Raw genomic sequence first — 17,500 nt, 5'->3', positions numbered from 1 at the left:
TGTCAAAAATAATGAATCGGTAATAATAACTCCCTTCTGTAACATTAGTACTCCAGTCTACACTGTTATACCCTGCATTACAATTACAGTATACATATTTGACATTTTTCTTTAATCATTTGGGAGGGAGGTGTCAGCTGTGACAATAATTTTGGGCTTGTTCGAGGCCTCTTAATATAACCATAACTATATGTGTACCTTAGTTCTCCGAATTAGGTTAAAGGTCGTATGGCTGTAACAAGGCAACAGAGCTTTTCCACAACAGTGAAACAACGATCTGGCAGCCTGCTTGGTTTGAATTAGGTCTGTGATGCACTGGTAAAAAGTCAGTCACATCACATGTGATGTTTCTTGCGAAAGCAGTGCATATTGTCGAAACTAGCTAATAACATTACAACGAAGCGTGCTCTGTAATTGAACATTTGAACTTGAGACTGAATGGCGTTTAAGTTCATACGTAGGGAACCGCCTCTTTGTGTTTAAGACCTCCCATTGAAACGGTCTAAAACGTGTTTGACGTTTCTCCTTCCTAGGCCTACTGGTGGGCTATTCTCCTGGCCCTGCTGCTGCTGTCTGCTGTGATGGGTTGTATCATCTGCGTCTGCCACCGCACCCTCGACATCAGCAACGTGGTCACCAGCAACACGGACAGCGCTCACTTGCCTAAACACTAGAGCTAAGAACGCTGCTTCCCTTAACCCTGTTTGATGTGAGACCGGCTTTGTAGCAATGCAAAAAAGGTCAACTATTCCACCTCCGCCGCGACTAACCTGGACCGAGACCTGCACCTTTCTGACCGGTCGGTGCCCATTTGGTTCCCTACGTCACTCTAACGCCTGGAGGGACAAGTAGTCCCTCTGTGGACACTGTCAACAAGAGGGTGAAGTGTCACTGGATGCATGTCCATGTGGAAAACAATGTTTTACTCCTGCCAAGAGTGCTCTGGCTGTCTGCCTAGTTGGGGGAGGTCTGCATGCCACGGTCTTCATAGCGACTGGTCGATTTAGGTTTAGAGCCATCTGGCCATACTCCGATCCATGGGACTCTCCTCCACACACTGGACTCTGTTTGCTCCCGAGGGCAGAGTCCAGTCTTCAGGCCCAGCCTTGCTCCTCAGCCTTGCTGGTCTCCTTCTCGGGCCCCCCGTCTAGCCACAGGAACAGGAGAAGTCCCGTAGAGAATGGTGACCAACTAGACTCCACTCTGACTCTGATCCACGTTGCCAGTAACAAGATGACACGTTGCTAGTAGACATTTTGGATGTTCTGCGCTGCACTGCTGTGCATTAGCTTCAATAAAGCTACAACTTGATCCTGAGGAAGTGTTTGGATATCTGCTCGGTCGACCTGACACAGAGATGTCAGGCCTTATCTTCTGAGATAAGTGGTGCACTTGTTGGTTACCAATGGAAATCACAGGCTCGAGATGACCGTAACATTATAGATTTGGTTTATTCCAAGTATTTACAGGGAAAAAATGAAATATTTACAAGTATGTACATTCGACTTCTTTGTGTCGTACAAAAAGTAACAAAGTGCAGTAATATCTGCCCCGGTGTAACAGTGTGAGTATTTCCCTCTTCATTAAGCACTTTAAAAAAGTTATGGAATTCAAATTAAGTTCAGTACCGATCACTATTGTGCCATAGTTTAGTTAAATGCTCCCCTTTCCATTCATTAAATAAAATCATGTTTGGAATATTGAGTTATAGAATATTAGACCATTAATCATATAACAATTATTGTCACAAAACATTTAAATCAACTCGAATACCATCTCCTATGCAATTACAACACAATTTAAAGCTAATTCAATCAAAAAGCTAAATATTGTCACAGTAGTTGGACAAAGGCTGGGTAAATATCAGGAACTGACAAAAAAAACTGAAGGTAACAGCTTCAAAACAAAACAATATGCTGACCAGTACCAATGTTAGTACCATCAAAAATACCTCATAAATACCATGCATGGAGACCATCTGACAAGAATTAACTGTGCAAAATGTATCTGACGGCCATGCAGCGGCAATAAAGCTCTTGGATATGAGGCACCTCCTCGAGCAACATCTGGCAAAGGTTTACATTAAGGCACACAAACATTTTCCTCAGCGCCACAGGGCTGGGAAGGACAGTGGTGAATGCTCTGATCCCGTCGGGTCAAAGATAAAAACAAAGAATGTCAGTGTGGAGAGGTGTTACTACCTGTGCCCACTGCGGAAACGACCACAGGAAGAACCTTCTTTAATGTCCGTACATACCCTGACTTTACAACGTTTCCATCTGTGGTCAATTTAACTATTAAGCTGGTCTTACTCAATAGATGTCAGCAGGAGAGATTATATGTTCTTAGGTGTCCCCTCGTAAAAAGAATAACAAAATAATTGGATTTGGGAAAAAATTCTGGTATAAAACTACCCTTTTACACAGCAGGGAAACAATATGTCCCGTGCGTTATGCATCCATCATCACACTTGGACTAACACTCGTTCTTGTAAAAACAAGCATGACAAACATGGAGGCCTACTGAAACAGCCCAGTGCTTCCACTCAGAAAAACTCTGACCAACAGGTTCCTACGTAGCAACGGAGGTGGGGGGGGGGGGGAGAATGTGGGTACCATAGTTACGAGACGTACCAAACATTATCTTGTCACGGTGAGGTTATTTACTATTATTCTCGTTATGTGTCCTAAATAAAAACCTCTTATTTTACAAAAAAGACATACTATTCACATACCTTTGGTTTTAAATAACACACACGTATTTATGTACATATATATACACACACGCCAATAATATGACATGAGGCATTAAATAACAACTGTACAAAGATATTTACTAAGTGCTGTTGTGGTTTGTCAAAATGGTCACTCCTTTTCTTCGGTATTAGTGGTTCTCCAGGGTAAATCTAAAGAAGAAAGTCAAGAAAAACAACATCAATTCAGATAAAAGGTTTGCGAATTGAACGTCTTCCACTTTTGATGACGTTACTTTTGCTGTGCCTAGCCTTGTGTCTACAAGCTGACTCACCGTTTGGGCGTGCCGCTGTTAGCCCCCGTCTTCCTCCAGTCAGCCCTACATTTGACAAACGTGATTTCCTGTGTCAGACTGAGAGCCTCTGGGTCTTTAACGCACAGCACCAGCCTGCAAGGGGCCAAGGGAATAAACAAGGATAAGAAATCATATAAACAGGCTACATGCTGATAACATCCGCTGAGGGCGGTTGGCAGATTGATATGCTAGCCTAGGAAAACGTCTCAATTTACGAAACAACTCATTGTGCTACGAAGCTATGCCACCACGCTACAATACTCTGAGTTTAACGGTGACTCTTCTCTGTTGCACTACTGCAAGAAAATAGTTTTTGTCGAAAAAACACGCATGTGTTGGACGAACGTACTTTTGCTGGGTCTCGCCAACTCGGACCCGGATCCTGTGAACCGCCATGTCGGAGCTGTCGGGGTCCCCGGACCACCAGGAAGACACCATCTTCAGCATGCTGGAGGCAGACCAGCCGTTGTCCTCCTCCCATCGGAACTTGAGCATCAGGAGGTCCCCAATGTCCTGTTCCGTCACCAGGAGGAACGAGTGGGTCTTATTGGTCGCAATCTTCTCTTTCCTGCGTCAGGTGGAATGGGATGGGAGTGGGGGAGTTGTAAGTTTGGGCTACAAGTCTTGTCCATGACGTGGTGTACAAGGACTTGGTAACGGAGCTATTCATACATTCATACACAATTCAATTGATATCAAACATGCGTTGATCCTGGTCATAATCCCATTCCGCAAAACAAAGCATTCCAGCATCTCCGAGGGAGGCCACTCACAGTTTGAGTTCCAGGTTCTCTGCGTCTCCTTTGGTTCCGTACAACGAGACCGTGAGGGAAGGCTCTATGTCCGAGCGGTTCATCTTGCTGGAGAAGTGAATCTTCAGCTGGTAGTGGTACACTGCATGGGCAAAAAAAAGAAAGAAAATACTCTACTATACGTTGGGAGAGCTTCAAAGAACAGCTAAATTAAAGAGAACGGTTACTTCAATAGTGACACTCCCATGGGATCTGCGCCAACCAAACTCTTTAATCTGATCGGTCGTAACCGAACTCTGGGTCCTCGGACGTACCTCTGAAGGGCATGGAGGCCCTGGTCTTGGTGTACATCTGGACGTTGCGGGCCTTGCGGACCTTGCTGATGTCGTAGCCCACCGTGTTGCAGCGGCTCTTGCGGCAGCTGAGGCACATGCCGCGGTCGAACATCTGGTTGCTGCCGCAGCGGTAGGCCTTGGGCGCCGTCTGCTCGTTCAGCAGGGAGTCGATGAACAGGTGGATGGAGCGCTCGTGCTCACACTTCACGGCGTCCGTGATGGCTACAGAGGGGGGGGGAGAGGGCGGGTGAGTCTCGGTTTAGGAGCACGTTTTTCACTGTAAGCCACTTCTGTTCACTTTGCAGTGATCGGGGCTGAATGCTCAAGGCAATGATTGGCCAAGCCCCGGTGACTGAAAGCCTGGAGGAGGGGTCAGCGTGGAGGAGATCTCTGGGTGACTCTGCGGTGAGGCCGACGCCGTCTCTGACCTTCTGGTCCGCATTCCCACAGCCCCTGGTTTACCGACAACCGCCAATGGATGCATTGTTCGGTCCGAGTGTAACGCGGTTAGCCGCTGGGAGAGATTAAGCGATGACGTGCAGCTGCACGGAGCTCCCGATTAGCGTGTGTGAGTCTGTGAGTGTTTGCCATCTGCGGTTGTCTCGCCTCCTTTGAGTCGTTATCCAACATCGTATGTAAGGAGACGTAAGGATGTTTTGACATCACTAGTTCCGTAACCTACTTAAGGCAAACCTTGCCATCCTGGAAGTCTTAAAAGACAAAATAAACTCATTACTGTATTAGTAAGCCCCTCGATCCATGGATTAGTCATCGTGGGGGGGTTGTGGGGTCATTACCTTTTAAACACAAGAGGCCATTCTATGGGGGTTATTCTGCGACGTTTTAGTCGCGTATCAGTCATTAAGTAATAATGCAGTGCTGTCCCAGCATGCATTGCATCCCCGCATCCTTCAGAACGTACCACGTTCCACACAGAGACACTCTGGTTATCCTCACCAAACAATCCATAGTTAGCGATCTTCTCCAGGGCGCCGTGCAGGTTGCAGCCCGGCTGGAAGCCTCCGCCGTTGGGGTAGATGTCCACGTGGCCCACCGGCTGCTGGATACCGATGCTTAGGCCCAGGGAGCCCCGGGTGAAGGTGTGGAGGACGTCCACGAAGTGAGCGTCGTCCGGGGAGAGGCGCCGGTGGGCGTGTTGGCCCTCAAAGTCAGGGCCGGCCGGATCCAGACCTGTGGGGGGAGAACTGCTCAGTACACCGGCAACGCATTTCTCGCGGCTGCTATAGGGTGTTGGTGCAATGACCTGGTGAGTTGTTTCCGATACCAGTATCGGAAATTGCTCTGATACTGCCGAAAATTGCTCTGATACTACCAGTATCTGGTATCGGCGAGTATGCTGGTCTATTCGCCAATCTGATACCATCACGTGACCTCATTTACGACACAGGTAAATCAATTTCAATAAGAACAATTGCCGTTATAAGTTACCATGCTAGATGCGGTATCGGTATAAACTCGGTATCGGCCGATGCTAAAGTTCAGGAATCGGAATCGGCGTCCGGAGGGAAGGATGGTATGAGAACATCTCCGGCTGGTGGGTTTACCTGTGATCCTGCCCACTTTGTTGGTGGAGTGGCTCCCCGCGAACCCAGCCACGTGGGCCCCCAGGCTGTAGCCGATGAGGTGGAGGTTCTCAAGGGGCATGTTGGTGGCCTCCTGTGAGAATGTACGACGTTAAACACACACCTGGGATACTACGAGAGGTGATGTCTTGAAAGAGGATGCCGTACACACACACACACACCTGATTGAATCTATGAAAAACATCATTTGCATTGCAAGAGTCAAATTTGGATTACATTTGACGCGTGATTGTGATGGTGTGTCGTCTATTCGCGACGTGTCACGGAGCCATCGTAGGTTGGCTACGCTCAGCCTGAGATGACCAAGCGTTGGAGCTCCTTTCCAGCACTGACCTCGATCCAGTCGATGAAGCCGGCGATCTCCTGGCCCACCAGCTGGGTGCTCTGGGCCGCCACGATGTAGTGGTTCTGCGCCGTGCCCAGCCAGTCCACCACGATCACGTTGGCCGCGTGCTCTCGACGGTACAGCGCCGACACCAGCTTCGACACCCAGCTCTCAAACATCCCGCTGACCTGTCCGGAACAGCACGACAAAGACGTTTGCATCAAAAAATTGAATCACAGGCGATCGCGTTGAAACGGCGGTAGCTCAGGAGGTAGGGCGGGTTGACTGGTAACCAGAAGGTTACCAGAGTGTCGAGATGTCCCTGAGCAAGACGCCTCCCCCTGACTGCTCCCGAATAGCTGACTCCGCCGTCGGTGTGTGAATGTGTGAATGAAAGGTTGTAAGTCACTTTTGATAAAAGCGTCAGCAAAATCCCCTAAATGTAAAGGCAAATGAACCACACAAGGGCTAACTTGTCTTCTGGCTTGACTCGCCGATATAATAGCGGCGTTCAACGAGAACACCAGGGCTAACTGGCTGGGGCGAGCTGCAGCAGGTTTGTGGTCGCTGGGGCTGTGACTCACCGTCCATCCGTGGATCACTAGGAAGGTTTTGGAGGTGGAGTTGAAGCTGCAGGCGGCCAGGGATTCAGGCTTGCCAGGGGTGAGGTAGCAGAGGTCATCCTCTGGCATGGAGGGCTTGCGAAGGGAGAACCTAACCGCGGTGGCATTGCTCTCCAACTCTCTCGGCTCAAACAGGTCTTTCAAAGGATCCAGGAAGTTTCCTAGTGGCGGGGAATGAAAGCAAGTCCCGGTGAATACCTGAACCAATAACGTACAACCCGTCCTTAGTCCTAGATTTGGCTCTGTTTAGGCCCTAGTCATGTTTGAGAGAAAGTTACATAAGTCACATGTATGTGTGAAACCGGACTCATGGCTAGGAAATCTGGTGACGCATGACTAACTTGACTGGTTCCTTGGGAGCCCCGGGCCCCTTAGGCCCCTCATTGAAGTACCCCCCCCCCCCCACACACACACACACACACACACACACACACACACACACACACACACACACACACACACACACACACACACACACACACACACACACACACACACACACACACACACACACACACACACACACACATTAGTGAGAAGCCATGCACAAAGGTTGCTGGGGTTCGGACAGGGGATCCTTAGAAACCAGCAAGATATTTCAGCTTTGTTCTTTCACACGGCTGACAAATCTCTCCTGAAGGTTTTGCCCCTGTTGCAGACAGCTCCTGGTCAGCTGACAGCCCAACAGCCGATGTAATGGGGGATGGAGTGGGCTTGCAGTATTTAGAGTGGGGGTTGGGCTGAGGGATTCCAAACCATAGGACCAGATTGTGTATGTGCAGCGGGAATAATGGTCTACCTATAGGGAGGTTGAGCCAACATGATTGTTGGCACAATTATGGATGGCGTAATCCCTGTAAAAGTAAACTTATTCTCAAGAGTTAAATATTATTTGAAAATGTGTCATGAGCTCACGTTCAACAAGCAGTGCACTACATATCCCACCATTAAGTTACATGATTTGAATCATAAACTGTTGAAAAGGGGAGAAATGGTTGCAAATGCATAGTTTATCATACATTGACCTTATGCCAGCAATTTAAAGTAGGCAGGGCTACTACTTTCTCTGCAATGAAAATGAGTAGCGAATCTGCGAGACGAATAGGTTATGACATAGGAGTTGATGGATCTGTGTGAAAGAGTACATTAAGTGGCAGCTTACCAAAAATAGAATCGCTGAGTTCTTCTTCCAAGGACGTCACACTCTGCACAGCTGCGTTCAACACCAGAAAGTAAAGACATCGAACCGGCCACCCTTTCATTGCTTTGAAAACTGATGCTTTAAGCAGCCAAATACCGGAGCAATGCTTTCCTGAAATGTTTAACCAATCAAAGCGAGCAAAAAACGTGTTCAGACGTATTCCTCTGTTAAGGAGCGATTCCGGTGCGTAGTGTGCGCGCGTGTCCCGCTGATATGTGAGCCACCTTGAACTCCCGGGTTCTTAAATAGCAGCCCGTCGCTCTGCTGAAACCAATTGGTCTCTCTGGCGGGGTCATGGAAAAATACGTCAAAAGTCAATAATTACACACTTTTACGGCTTGGCATACCTTGTAGTTGGAGTTTCTTGATTATGCCTGTGGATTTTTATTGCCTCTTATTGCTCTCTTCCTCATTAGATAAAAGGCTAAAAAAAAAGAATAATTTTGACTTGATCTAATTATACAGGTGTATGTAAATAGTTGGTTTATTAATTATAAGTAGGCAATTAGGCCAAAGTATGAGTAGTATTAGGAGTAGTATCTACAGAGGACACTTTTGCAAGGGTAAAGCACAATACAGCAATTTAGGTTGACCTATTGTTGTGACTGAAGGATTGTTGATAGCATGGATTTATTATGGTAGTAGGCGGGGTCAGGGGAGGCAGGATCACACTACCCAGCCGCAGAAGTATGAAGTCATTCTTTAGGTTGCTTTTCTAGGACCCAGGCAATGGATGTAAGTAGGCAGCATGAACTGGTCTTACTCTACCAAAATCACCTCGCTTCCACCAATGATTAGAGGTATAAATCACGGTGCCATTGTCTATGTTTTATCAGGATATCGGGCATAATATTCCAAAAAAATTAATTAAACAAAGTTATATTGTGTTATAAGATATGAATACATTAGCCTATTTCTGCATATCGCATGATTGTTGTGTGGTGTAATGACATTGAGAGAAATGTCCCCTCCCACTCTTTCCAAGAACATGGGCTGCAGAGAAGCTCCTTCCTCCATAATTCCCCCCTCAGCAGATGTTTGGATTTGTAAATGCAGTTCTTGTAATTGTTTTCGTGAATCGATCCATCCCTGACACCAGTGGCATCTTCTTGGGTGACAACTGGTCAAATCCTTCAAATTCCTGGCCTACCAGGACGGAACTGTGTATGTCACCTCCTGGAACAATCACTCAGCCATACCTGGGTGTGACTGTCGCCAGGACAGATATTACATAAACTCATTATCGTGAAACTGGATAGCCCCTGGCACTAAAAGTATTTGTTATCTAAATATGAAAGATGACATCTATTAGAGCTGTCTTGAGTTCGTCCCTTTGAGTACACCACAGGAACAGTGTTTGCCTTGAAATGCATGCATGTTTCAACATGTGTGACCGAAAGGGAGTCACACTGCCAACACACACACACACACACACACACACACACACACACACACACACACACACACACACACACACACACACACACACACACACACACACACACACACACACACACACACACACACACACACACACACACAGTTCCCGTCAACGGTTGTTCCAAATGGCTCCAGAAGGTCTTTGTGTTCTAATGTTTTTCTGAGAATATTGCGGTGGCTTCTTCGTAAGGTTCAATCATGGACCGGGGAAAACAAATGAAGTCACTTTTGGGGCACGGGATTCCATTGTCTTTGGAGAAGGACGATATTGCCTTAGGCAGTGGGTCATTGCCAATAAATGATGCAATTAAGGTGATGATACAATCAAGAGGCCCCACTGGAACTTCAATGCAGACATGTTGGGTCTATCGTATGAATCAGGCGCGGCCTAATTGAAGTAACACCCATTCCTGGAATGATATATGGTGCCAACCACACCTAAAGTAGACTTTTATTTATCGTGTAATCAGGATGGATAATTCACTTTGGCAGACATTGCAAGTATTTAAAAAAAAAAACTTTGTTTGGTTTGTCCTTTATCAGTTATCTCATCATTCCGGTCTAGACGATGTCTAGTGCTATATGGTAAATGTATTTAGTAATTCAGTTGACACTTCCATTCAAAGCAATTTACTGTGAATTCTACTACAGGTCATAATGTTGCATGTAGGTATCAAGGTATCATGCTCAATGATGCCTGCAGGTAGGCGACATCTAATATGGCTCAAACTCAGAACCATTTGGCTGGCAGTCGATCATGCCTTCCAACAACTCTATCTCCCCACTAAATGTAGTGTAACTAAGGGCTGCACTTACCTAAGTAATATAAACGCTCTTCTTTTTGCTAGCATTTTCTGTTGACTATTCTAGTGCCTGCAAGCATGTGAACAGCATGTTTTGAATTGCGTTTCGAATAACATTTTTCAATATGATGTTTCAATAACATGTTTCAATATGATGTTTCAATTTAAGTTTCTATAGTCCCAACACCCGTAAAGTTGTAGTTCCCGGACAGGCCATTATCCAGCATGATACAGTGTTTGCTTACAAAGTCCTCTCTTTGAACTTTGTGGACTCAACAGCAGTTTTCCGTCTCACACAGAAAGTCATCGGGGCAATTGTGTTTTCCCAATGACCGCAGGGAGAAAGAGTGTAGGTCAAATTCAACTCAACTCTGATCGTGGTTCTACTTTGTGCCTCTGGAACTGAATCATTTTTTAGCTATTTTGTTACACCACCCTTCCCCATCACTGCTTAAAGTTGAATTCTATGTTTCGCAAAAAGCTGTTCTCTCCGAATTTAAGGTTGGCAGGATGAATTAATAGTTCTGCTTTTTTTTGCTGATTTTCTTTGCAGCCATTGCGATATTGGGCTTCGTTTTCCAGGGAACTAATCCCCAACTCAAGGAATAAGAAGCACGAAACTATTGCACAACTTGTTTTGAATGTAAGAGTTAGCTGAAAGCTATGTTCCCTTTTATAGGAATGGTTTTCAGAAGGGATAATTGGAGCCCAAAGTGTTCTCCTCTACTTCACTTCAGTACAGGGGCTAGTTGGAACTTAATGATGAGTCAATTTAGAGCTGTACAATTATCAATGCTCCCTGTTTCCACCTGCCTCTTGTGAAATGAAGCCCTTTCCTCATAGTATATCCTTTTTTTTTAGGGTCTGTCAAGGCCAGAACAAGTTTTTCTGCTATTATGACATTATTACGATATTTAGGCTCACTTTGAACAGGATTGCAAGAAAGTGATTTTTCAGACACTTATTGGTTGCCTGCTAAAGTTTTAAATCTTAAGAGTGGTTTGGATATTTAAATTAAGCTTTAATATCAAAAAGCCTATGAGTTTCAAAATAAATATATTTATTTATTGAAAAACATCAGTTTTTCTTAATACAGTTTACTGTATATTTTCCCTTAAGTGTCATCCAAAACTGTCCAAGAGCACAATTTGACAACTCTTCCAAACCGTGCAGTAATTCCTAAAATGTTGCATCTTGAACAAACAACAAGACGGCAAAGTCAACTTGTCAAAATATATTACAGCTTAATATACAAATATATACAGGTACATTCAATAAATAGAATATGAAATATTCTTGGGAAGTAAAAGCTATGAAGGACAGTGCATCACAGGTATGTACGGCTTGTTTGAAAACGTTGAACAACTTAGCCGAGTTTAACATTTCAGAGACAAAGAGGGTGTTTTTGTCAATTGTGCTTTATATAAGTTCAACTAGTTTAGATTACATTTGGATGCATTTGGTAATCACAGTGATTAGCACAAGCCATATTACCTACTTTTCTCACAGCAAACAGTGTTTCAATTTGATCGTCCATCGCCAAAAAATACAGAATCCATCTAGTCATCATTGCAAAGGATATGGGATATTTCAGCTTGAAGGGGAGCTTGCAATTAAAGTGACCAGTGCCAAACATAATAACCAAATGCACTTAACCAGTAAGTAATGATTAAAAAAAATGGGATATTTGCATATCAATATATATTTATATATCAAAATATATATATGTATGTAATACTGATTGGGAACAAACTATCTTTTTACAGAAGCGAGTGTGATGCTCGTTTCATTCAGTGGATAGTAGCAACATCTTTGGTCCCTGTTGATTGTTGGCAGTGGTCATGAAAAGAGAGAGATGTTCCTACAGCGTGTACAATATAAAATACAGTTGTGCGGATGTCTACCACTCTGAATCATTCATATCTAAATGAACCAATTTGACATGGTACACAAAACACATCATCAAGAAATGGTATAAAAAAAACAGAGTGGCTACACAGGCTTTAAACAAAATGACTACAAAATATATGCTTCAGAAGTTACTCAAAAGATTGAAGTCGCACACATTGTATTGTCATTTTAAGAGGACGTTTCTCACACTTGTCCAGGACGTAGAAGGTAGAAAGGAAGTCATACAGACAAGAAAGCACGAACGGAGCACATTTGTCCCGAAGGAAAATGGAGGAGGACACGGTCAGTTCAACTCGGGGGTTGGCGAGGTAACACTGGCCATCTTCATCTCAACGCCAACATCCTGAATGTGTGCGAGTTTTCCTTTGCTTGATCCTGTCCTTCTTTGGCTCTGTGTGTAGAGAGATGATTTGCAGTGGGGAGTAGATTCACGGACAGTTAGGCGTCGTTCTGGCCAAAAAGGGTGCCTTGCATTTTCCGCTTGTGCATCCTGTGGGAAAGAAGGGACAACAATAATTAACAATGATTATACTTTGATTCTGAGCTTGAATGATCATAACTGCTCAAGAAGCGCAACTTACCGCTTCTCTTGGCGGTTCATGTTGTCGTCTTTTGACTTGACAAACACTGCGTCCTCACCGCCTCTGATCATGAAAGCAAACTCGCCGTCCTTTGAGCTGAAGATCGCCCTGAAATCACACACCAAACGTGAGCGTCTGTCCAGAATCCACAACCAAAAACGACAAACCCTGTGGATCCATAGTCCATCCCATTCTATGGAATGCTTTTGTGGGCAGAGTGTCTAGTCGGTAGGGGGGTTCACACCGAAGCAGACATTTAGGGGTTAGAACACTGAGGCTCCGTAAAAAGAAATTCAACCACAATCACTTTTCCAAAGCATATCTTTTATATTTTATAGATCTTTTATTGTCCATATTATCCATGTGGATTATTTTATTTTATTTTAAATTATTTTATTATCTCGCTTATGTTGTATGTGTATGTTGTGTGTGACATGTTAAAGCGAAGGTGACTTTGAATTTCCCCCTATCTATCTATCTACTTTGGATAAAAGCGCTTGGCCGATCAATAGACAGCCTTCTATTGACATAACGGACGCGACGGCGGTGACCAAAACGGCAACCGTACCTGGACTGGGTCTCGCCGGACTTGACGCGAAGCTTGCGGATGTGGAACTTGCTCCGGCCCCACCAGTCAGACCAGCTGAAGAAGTTGTCCTTCTCCCAGCGCAGTTTCACTATCAACAGGTCCCCGATCTCCGTGTCCGTGGTGAGCAGGAAGGAGACGGTGCTGTTCCCCTCCAGGGTCGGGCTGCAGGCGTGGGAAGAGGAGTGATGTAAAAATGGACTGCATGTATGAAGCGCTTTATCCAAGGAACCTTACAATATTGCCTGACATCCGCCCGTTCATGCACACATTCACACACCGACAGCGGAGTCAACAGTCCCTTGCTTAGGGACACCTCGACACTCAGCTAGGAGGAGCCGGGGATCGCACTAACAACCTTACGGTTACCAGCCAACCTGCTCTTCCTCCTGAGCTACTGCCGCCCCACATATAACACACACACACACACACACACACACATACACATTACACACACACACACACCACAACACACTAGCTCCCAGGGCGCTACACACAAACATGCCGGTCTGCGTCACACACATGTGCGTCACACACATGCCTGCATGTGTGTGACGCAGATCGGCATGCTTGAGTGTGTGTGTGTGTGTGTGTGCGTGCGCGCGCACGCGTGCGTGTGCGTGTGTGTGTGTTTGATCCCAATGAGTTTTGGAGTTTTCTATTTTAGCACAGACTAGAGATGGATGACCAATGGAAATGCTGACCACTGGACAATTGCTTCTGTGTGCAGCATGTGTGTGCGTGTGTGCTTGTGTGTGTTGTGGTTACATCATGACTGGTTTAACATACGAAGAGTGTGCGTGTCATTTACATTTGAAAGGGGATGTTCTCCCTTTCCCCGTGCGTTCCAAACAGAGAGATCATCAAGGGCTGCTCGGTGAAGCTCAGCTTTTTCTCGCTGAAGAAATGCATCTTCACTTGGTAGTGGAATACTAAAGACACAGGGAGACACAGAGAGAGAGAGAGACAACATACTGATTTAATTTGATACTTCTATTATCCCTATATGTATCCATAACTGTACAATAGCCTGTTGGAATACACTCTGTTCCGTATTATCACAAGAACATTCCCTCACCAGCATTAACAGTAGCAGTGGTAGTTGTAGCAAAAAGTAACAGTACTACTAAGAATAGATGTAAAAATAGTGCTAATATAAATAACTGGTCCTTATTGTTTGTGCCACACAATCACCCCTTGCACATCAATTCATCACAGTGTTGCATGTAAAATCTGACTTTGATAATCTTATCATAATAAAAAAACAAATACGAACTTGGTTGGTACACTAGCCCTCTCTAGATGTCAACGCTCATATCCTAGCTAGAGGCCGACGTCCTTCCCACGGGTATTGGTTGATTATATACAACTTAGTGCGCGTGACCTGCAAAGTGATAGGCTGCTGCAAGTGTCAGCACCTTTCCGTGGCCAGAGCGGATCACATGCATGTGTGGTGTCCGATTTCTCAACCAACCTTCCCCCCGCCAGACACTGAAATACTCATCTCTGCTCTCCTCACGTGGTCAGAAAACCTTCCCCACTCTGACGCATCCCTGTTGTCACACTGTCAACACAATCTACACCTGACCATAACAATACCGCCGTGCCCCTATGGAGAAAAGGCTGTTGATCCACGTTCCCTTTGAGCACGTAGTATGTGTGCATATGACACAGGTTAAATATCATATATATATATACAGTAAAGAGGATCATCAATGTTTGTGTACCACGTCAGTGTGCGTAGTCCTTGACATGCATGTAGCCACACACTCACAATGTGTAAATGTGCAATTTTTTCATTGTTACCTACCTATGCTTTATTATAGAGTGAGACGGAGGGGAAGGTATGGGAGTGAGAGGGGAGGGCATTCAGCAAAAAAACACGAGCAGGATTCAAACCAGGGTCGCTACGTTCAGGACTGAGCCGATATGGTTCGCGCTCTACCCGGTGAGCCTACGGAGGCGCCCCTTATTGTAACTTTGAACGGAATTCCCATTCTAAGGAGCTGCTACCACAGATTACGTCAAAACACGGCCTACAATTAATATTGATGCCACTTACTGTGGCTGCAGAATGCACACTCATTAACTCGGCTTACAGTAATCCAGTTCAACACACTTAAGTATACGCCAGAATAAACAACAGTAGCAACAGCTAATTGCCTCCAGTGGGTTCTTAACTGTGTTCCTAATGGGGTTATTCGGTTTTTATCTAGATGACTGACTAAATTAATCCCACGTTATACGCTCCACCACTAACACTATATATAATACTCTAATATAAGTATTATTGACTGTTTACCGAAGCGACTTCAGAAACCCGTCATTAAGGAGGTAGCCCAATCCTGCTACCTACAGGTAGGTTGAAGGACGTGGAGAGTTGAAAAAAAATGCACTTAGCATTGTGTAGCACCGTATCCGATCTTTGTTGTATACAGGGAATGGGTTAACCTAAAAGTTGTTAGTGCTTGGCACTTGGTTCTATGAACATCCTTACTGTATCGACAGCGATATATTGTTGTTTCTCTTTCTTCCGACCAACTTTACTCATAGTAAACCGCTTTGGATTAAAATGCCCTAAACGTAAATGTTATTGAACCCAAAGTGACTCTCCCCCCCCCCCCCCCCCCCCCCCGCCATCAAACCCAGCCCAACCCCCCAGGTGCCCTCCTCCCCCCCCTTACCTTTGTAGGGCATCATGTCGCGGGTCTTCAGGTACATCTTGGTGCTGCGCGTGGACCGCACCTTCTTGACGTTGTAGCCCAGGTTGTTGCAGCGGTTCTTGCGGCAGCTGAGGCAGAGGCCCTTGTTGAAGGCGCTCTGCGAATTGCAACTGTAGGCCATGCTCTGCTGGTCGGCGTTGACCAGCGAGTCGATGAACAGGTGGATGGAGCGCTCGTGGGAGCACTTCACCAGCTGGTCCATGTCTGCGTCAGGGAGAGAGAGAGAGAGCAGCGTGAGACTCGGACCCCCGAATCAGACGGTGGGACTTCTGGACTTGAAAGTAACGTGGGACTGATGATGGAGAGACCCTGGAAGGGGGGGGGGGATTTCCCCCTTCATGGCTGGGAGATGGCTGAACAGCTGTGTGTCAGATGGAGGCAAACACGCTGGGTGGCGATTCGGGTCCTGTGAACTTCGCTATACTTCTACCCTAACGAATGACAAAGCTGTGATAACCAACCTTGGAGTGTATTGGAATGGTGAGACGTCTCTTTACAGGTTAAATATAGCACTTAACAGAATTATATCAGATATAAGGCTCCATAACGACAGGGGGGGGGGGAAATCATCAGTACTCAGTATTCAGTAAGCCTCCCCCTTAATGTACACACTTATTGTATGTTGTACGTCCATGCAATTAAAAATAGTACTTAGCATTGTGCAGCATCCTATCCAAGCTATCTTTGTTGCATACAGGTAAGGGATTAGCCTAACAATTGTACGTGCTTGGCACTTGGTTCTATGAACATCCTTACTGTACAGACAGCGATATATTGTTTCTCTTTCTTCAGACAAATGCACTTATTGTGAGTCGCTTTGGGAAAAAAAGCGTCTGCTGAATGCCCTCAATGTAAACGTGAACATTCAGTCCAGTGTCCAGAGACACACACGTACTCTGGAGGCCCTTGATGCCCGCCGACGCGATGCCCATCAGGGTGTTCTGGATGTCGCAGCCGGGCTGGAAGGTGCCTCCGTTGGGGAAGATGTCGACGTGGCCCACGGACCTCTGGATGCCGATGCTGCGGTCCGGCGAGCCCCGGGTGTTGGTGTGCAGGACGTCCACGAACGCGGCGTCCTCCTGGGACAGGATGTTCTCGTTGGCGGCGTGCTCGAAGGTGGGCCCAGCCGGGTCCAGCCCTGCAGGGGGAGGAAGACGATGAGGAGGGAGGACGATGAGGAGGTGAGCCCTGACACGGTCACGTGATCCCGTTGATACCGTTATACTGTGTTACACATCCTGTTTGTATTGTATTACATATCCTGTTGTTGGTATTATATTGTCTTAAATGTCCTACTGTTTCTGATATATTGTATTATATATCCTGCTGTCAGATTATATTTTTTAAAAGAGTACTTTGCATTGTGTAGCATCTTATCCTATCCATCTCTGATGTAGATGGGGTACAATAGTTAGTGCTTGGCACTTGGTTCTATGAACATTCTTACTGTACAGATAGCGATAAATTGTTGTTTCTCTTACTTCTGGCAAATGTACTTAATGTAAGTCACTTCGGATAAAAGGATCTGCTAAATGCCCTAAATGTAAATGGAAACATATTTGTGCAGC

At 45.6% G+C, this 17,500-nt stretch overlaps 2 protein-coding genes across 2 annotated transcripts in view; both read right to left on the bottom strand.

Annotated features, from left to right (window-relative positions):
* Positions 1-1,432: 1,432 nt before the first annotated feature.
* On the bottom strand, positions 1,433-8,473 carry LOC132469465 (lipoprotein lipase). The gene is made up of 10 exons (XM_060067455.1): positions 7,850-8,473; positions 6,649-6,848; positions 6,073-6,252; positions 5,701-5,812; positions 5,093-5,326; positions 4,115-4,357; positions 3,822-3,942; positions 3,398-3,616; positions 3,028-3,141; positions 1,433-2,905 (listed from the first exon to the last, which is right to left on the bottom strand). Exons 1-10 carry the CDS (start codon positions 7,947-7,949, stop codon positions 2,884-2,886), a joined length of 1,545 nt encoding a protein of 514 aa, XP_059923438.1. The 5' UTR covers positions 7,950-8,473; the 3' UTR covers positions 1,433-2,883.
* A 2,877-nt stretch (positions 8,474-11,350) lies between these two features.
* lpla (lipoprotein lipase a) overlaps positions 11,351-17,500 on the bottom strand; it is a 10,096-nt gene continuing 3,946 nt past the window's right edge. Inside the window, exons 5-10 of the mRNA XM_060067456.1 lie at positions 16,828-17,070; positions 15,894-16,136; positions 14,021-14,141; positions 13,192-13,374; positions 12,624-12,731; positions 11,351-12,532 (exon numbers count right to left, since the gene is read on the bottom strand). Of these exons, the coding sequence (XP_059923439.1) occupies positions 12,481-12,532; positions 12,624-12,731; positions 13,192-13,374; positions 14,021-14,141; positions 15,894-16,136; positions 16,828-17,070 (950 nt within the window). The 3' untranslated portion in view covers positions 11,351-12,480. The remainder of the gene's footprint in view (positions 12,533-12,623; positions 12,732-13,191; positions 13,375-14,020; positions 14,142-15,893; positions 16,137-16,827; positions 17,071-17,500) is intronic.

Source organism: Gadus macrocephalus, chromosome 12 (assembly GCF_031168955.1).
Source record: "Gadus macrocephalus chromosome 12, ASM3116895v1".
Lineage (NCBI taxonomy): Eukaryota > Metazoa > Chordata > Actinopteri > Gadiformes > Gadidae > Gadus > Gadus macrocephalus.
The sequence above is the reverse complement of the archived record's forward strand: the minus strand, read 5'-3'. Positions and strand labels throughout refer to the sequence as shown.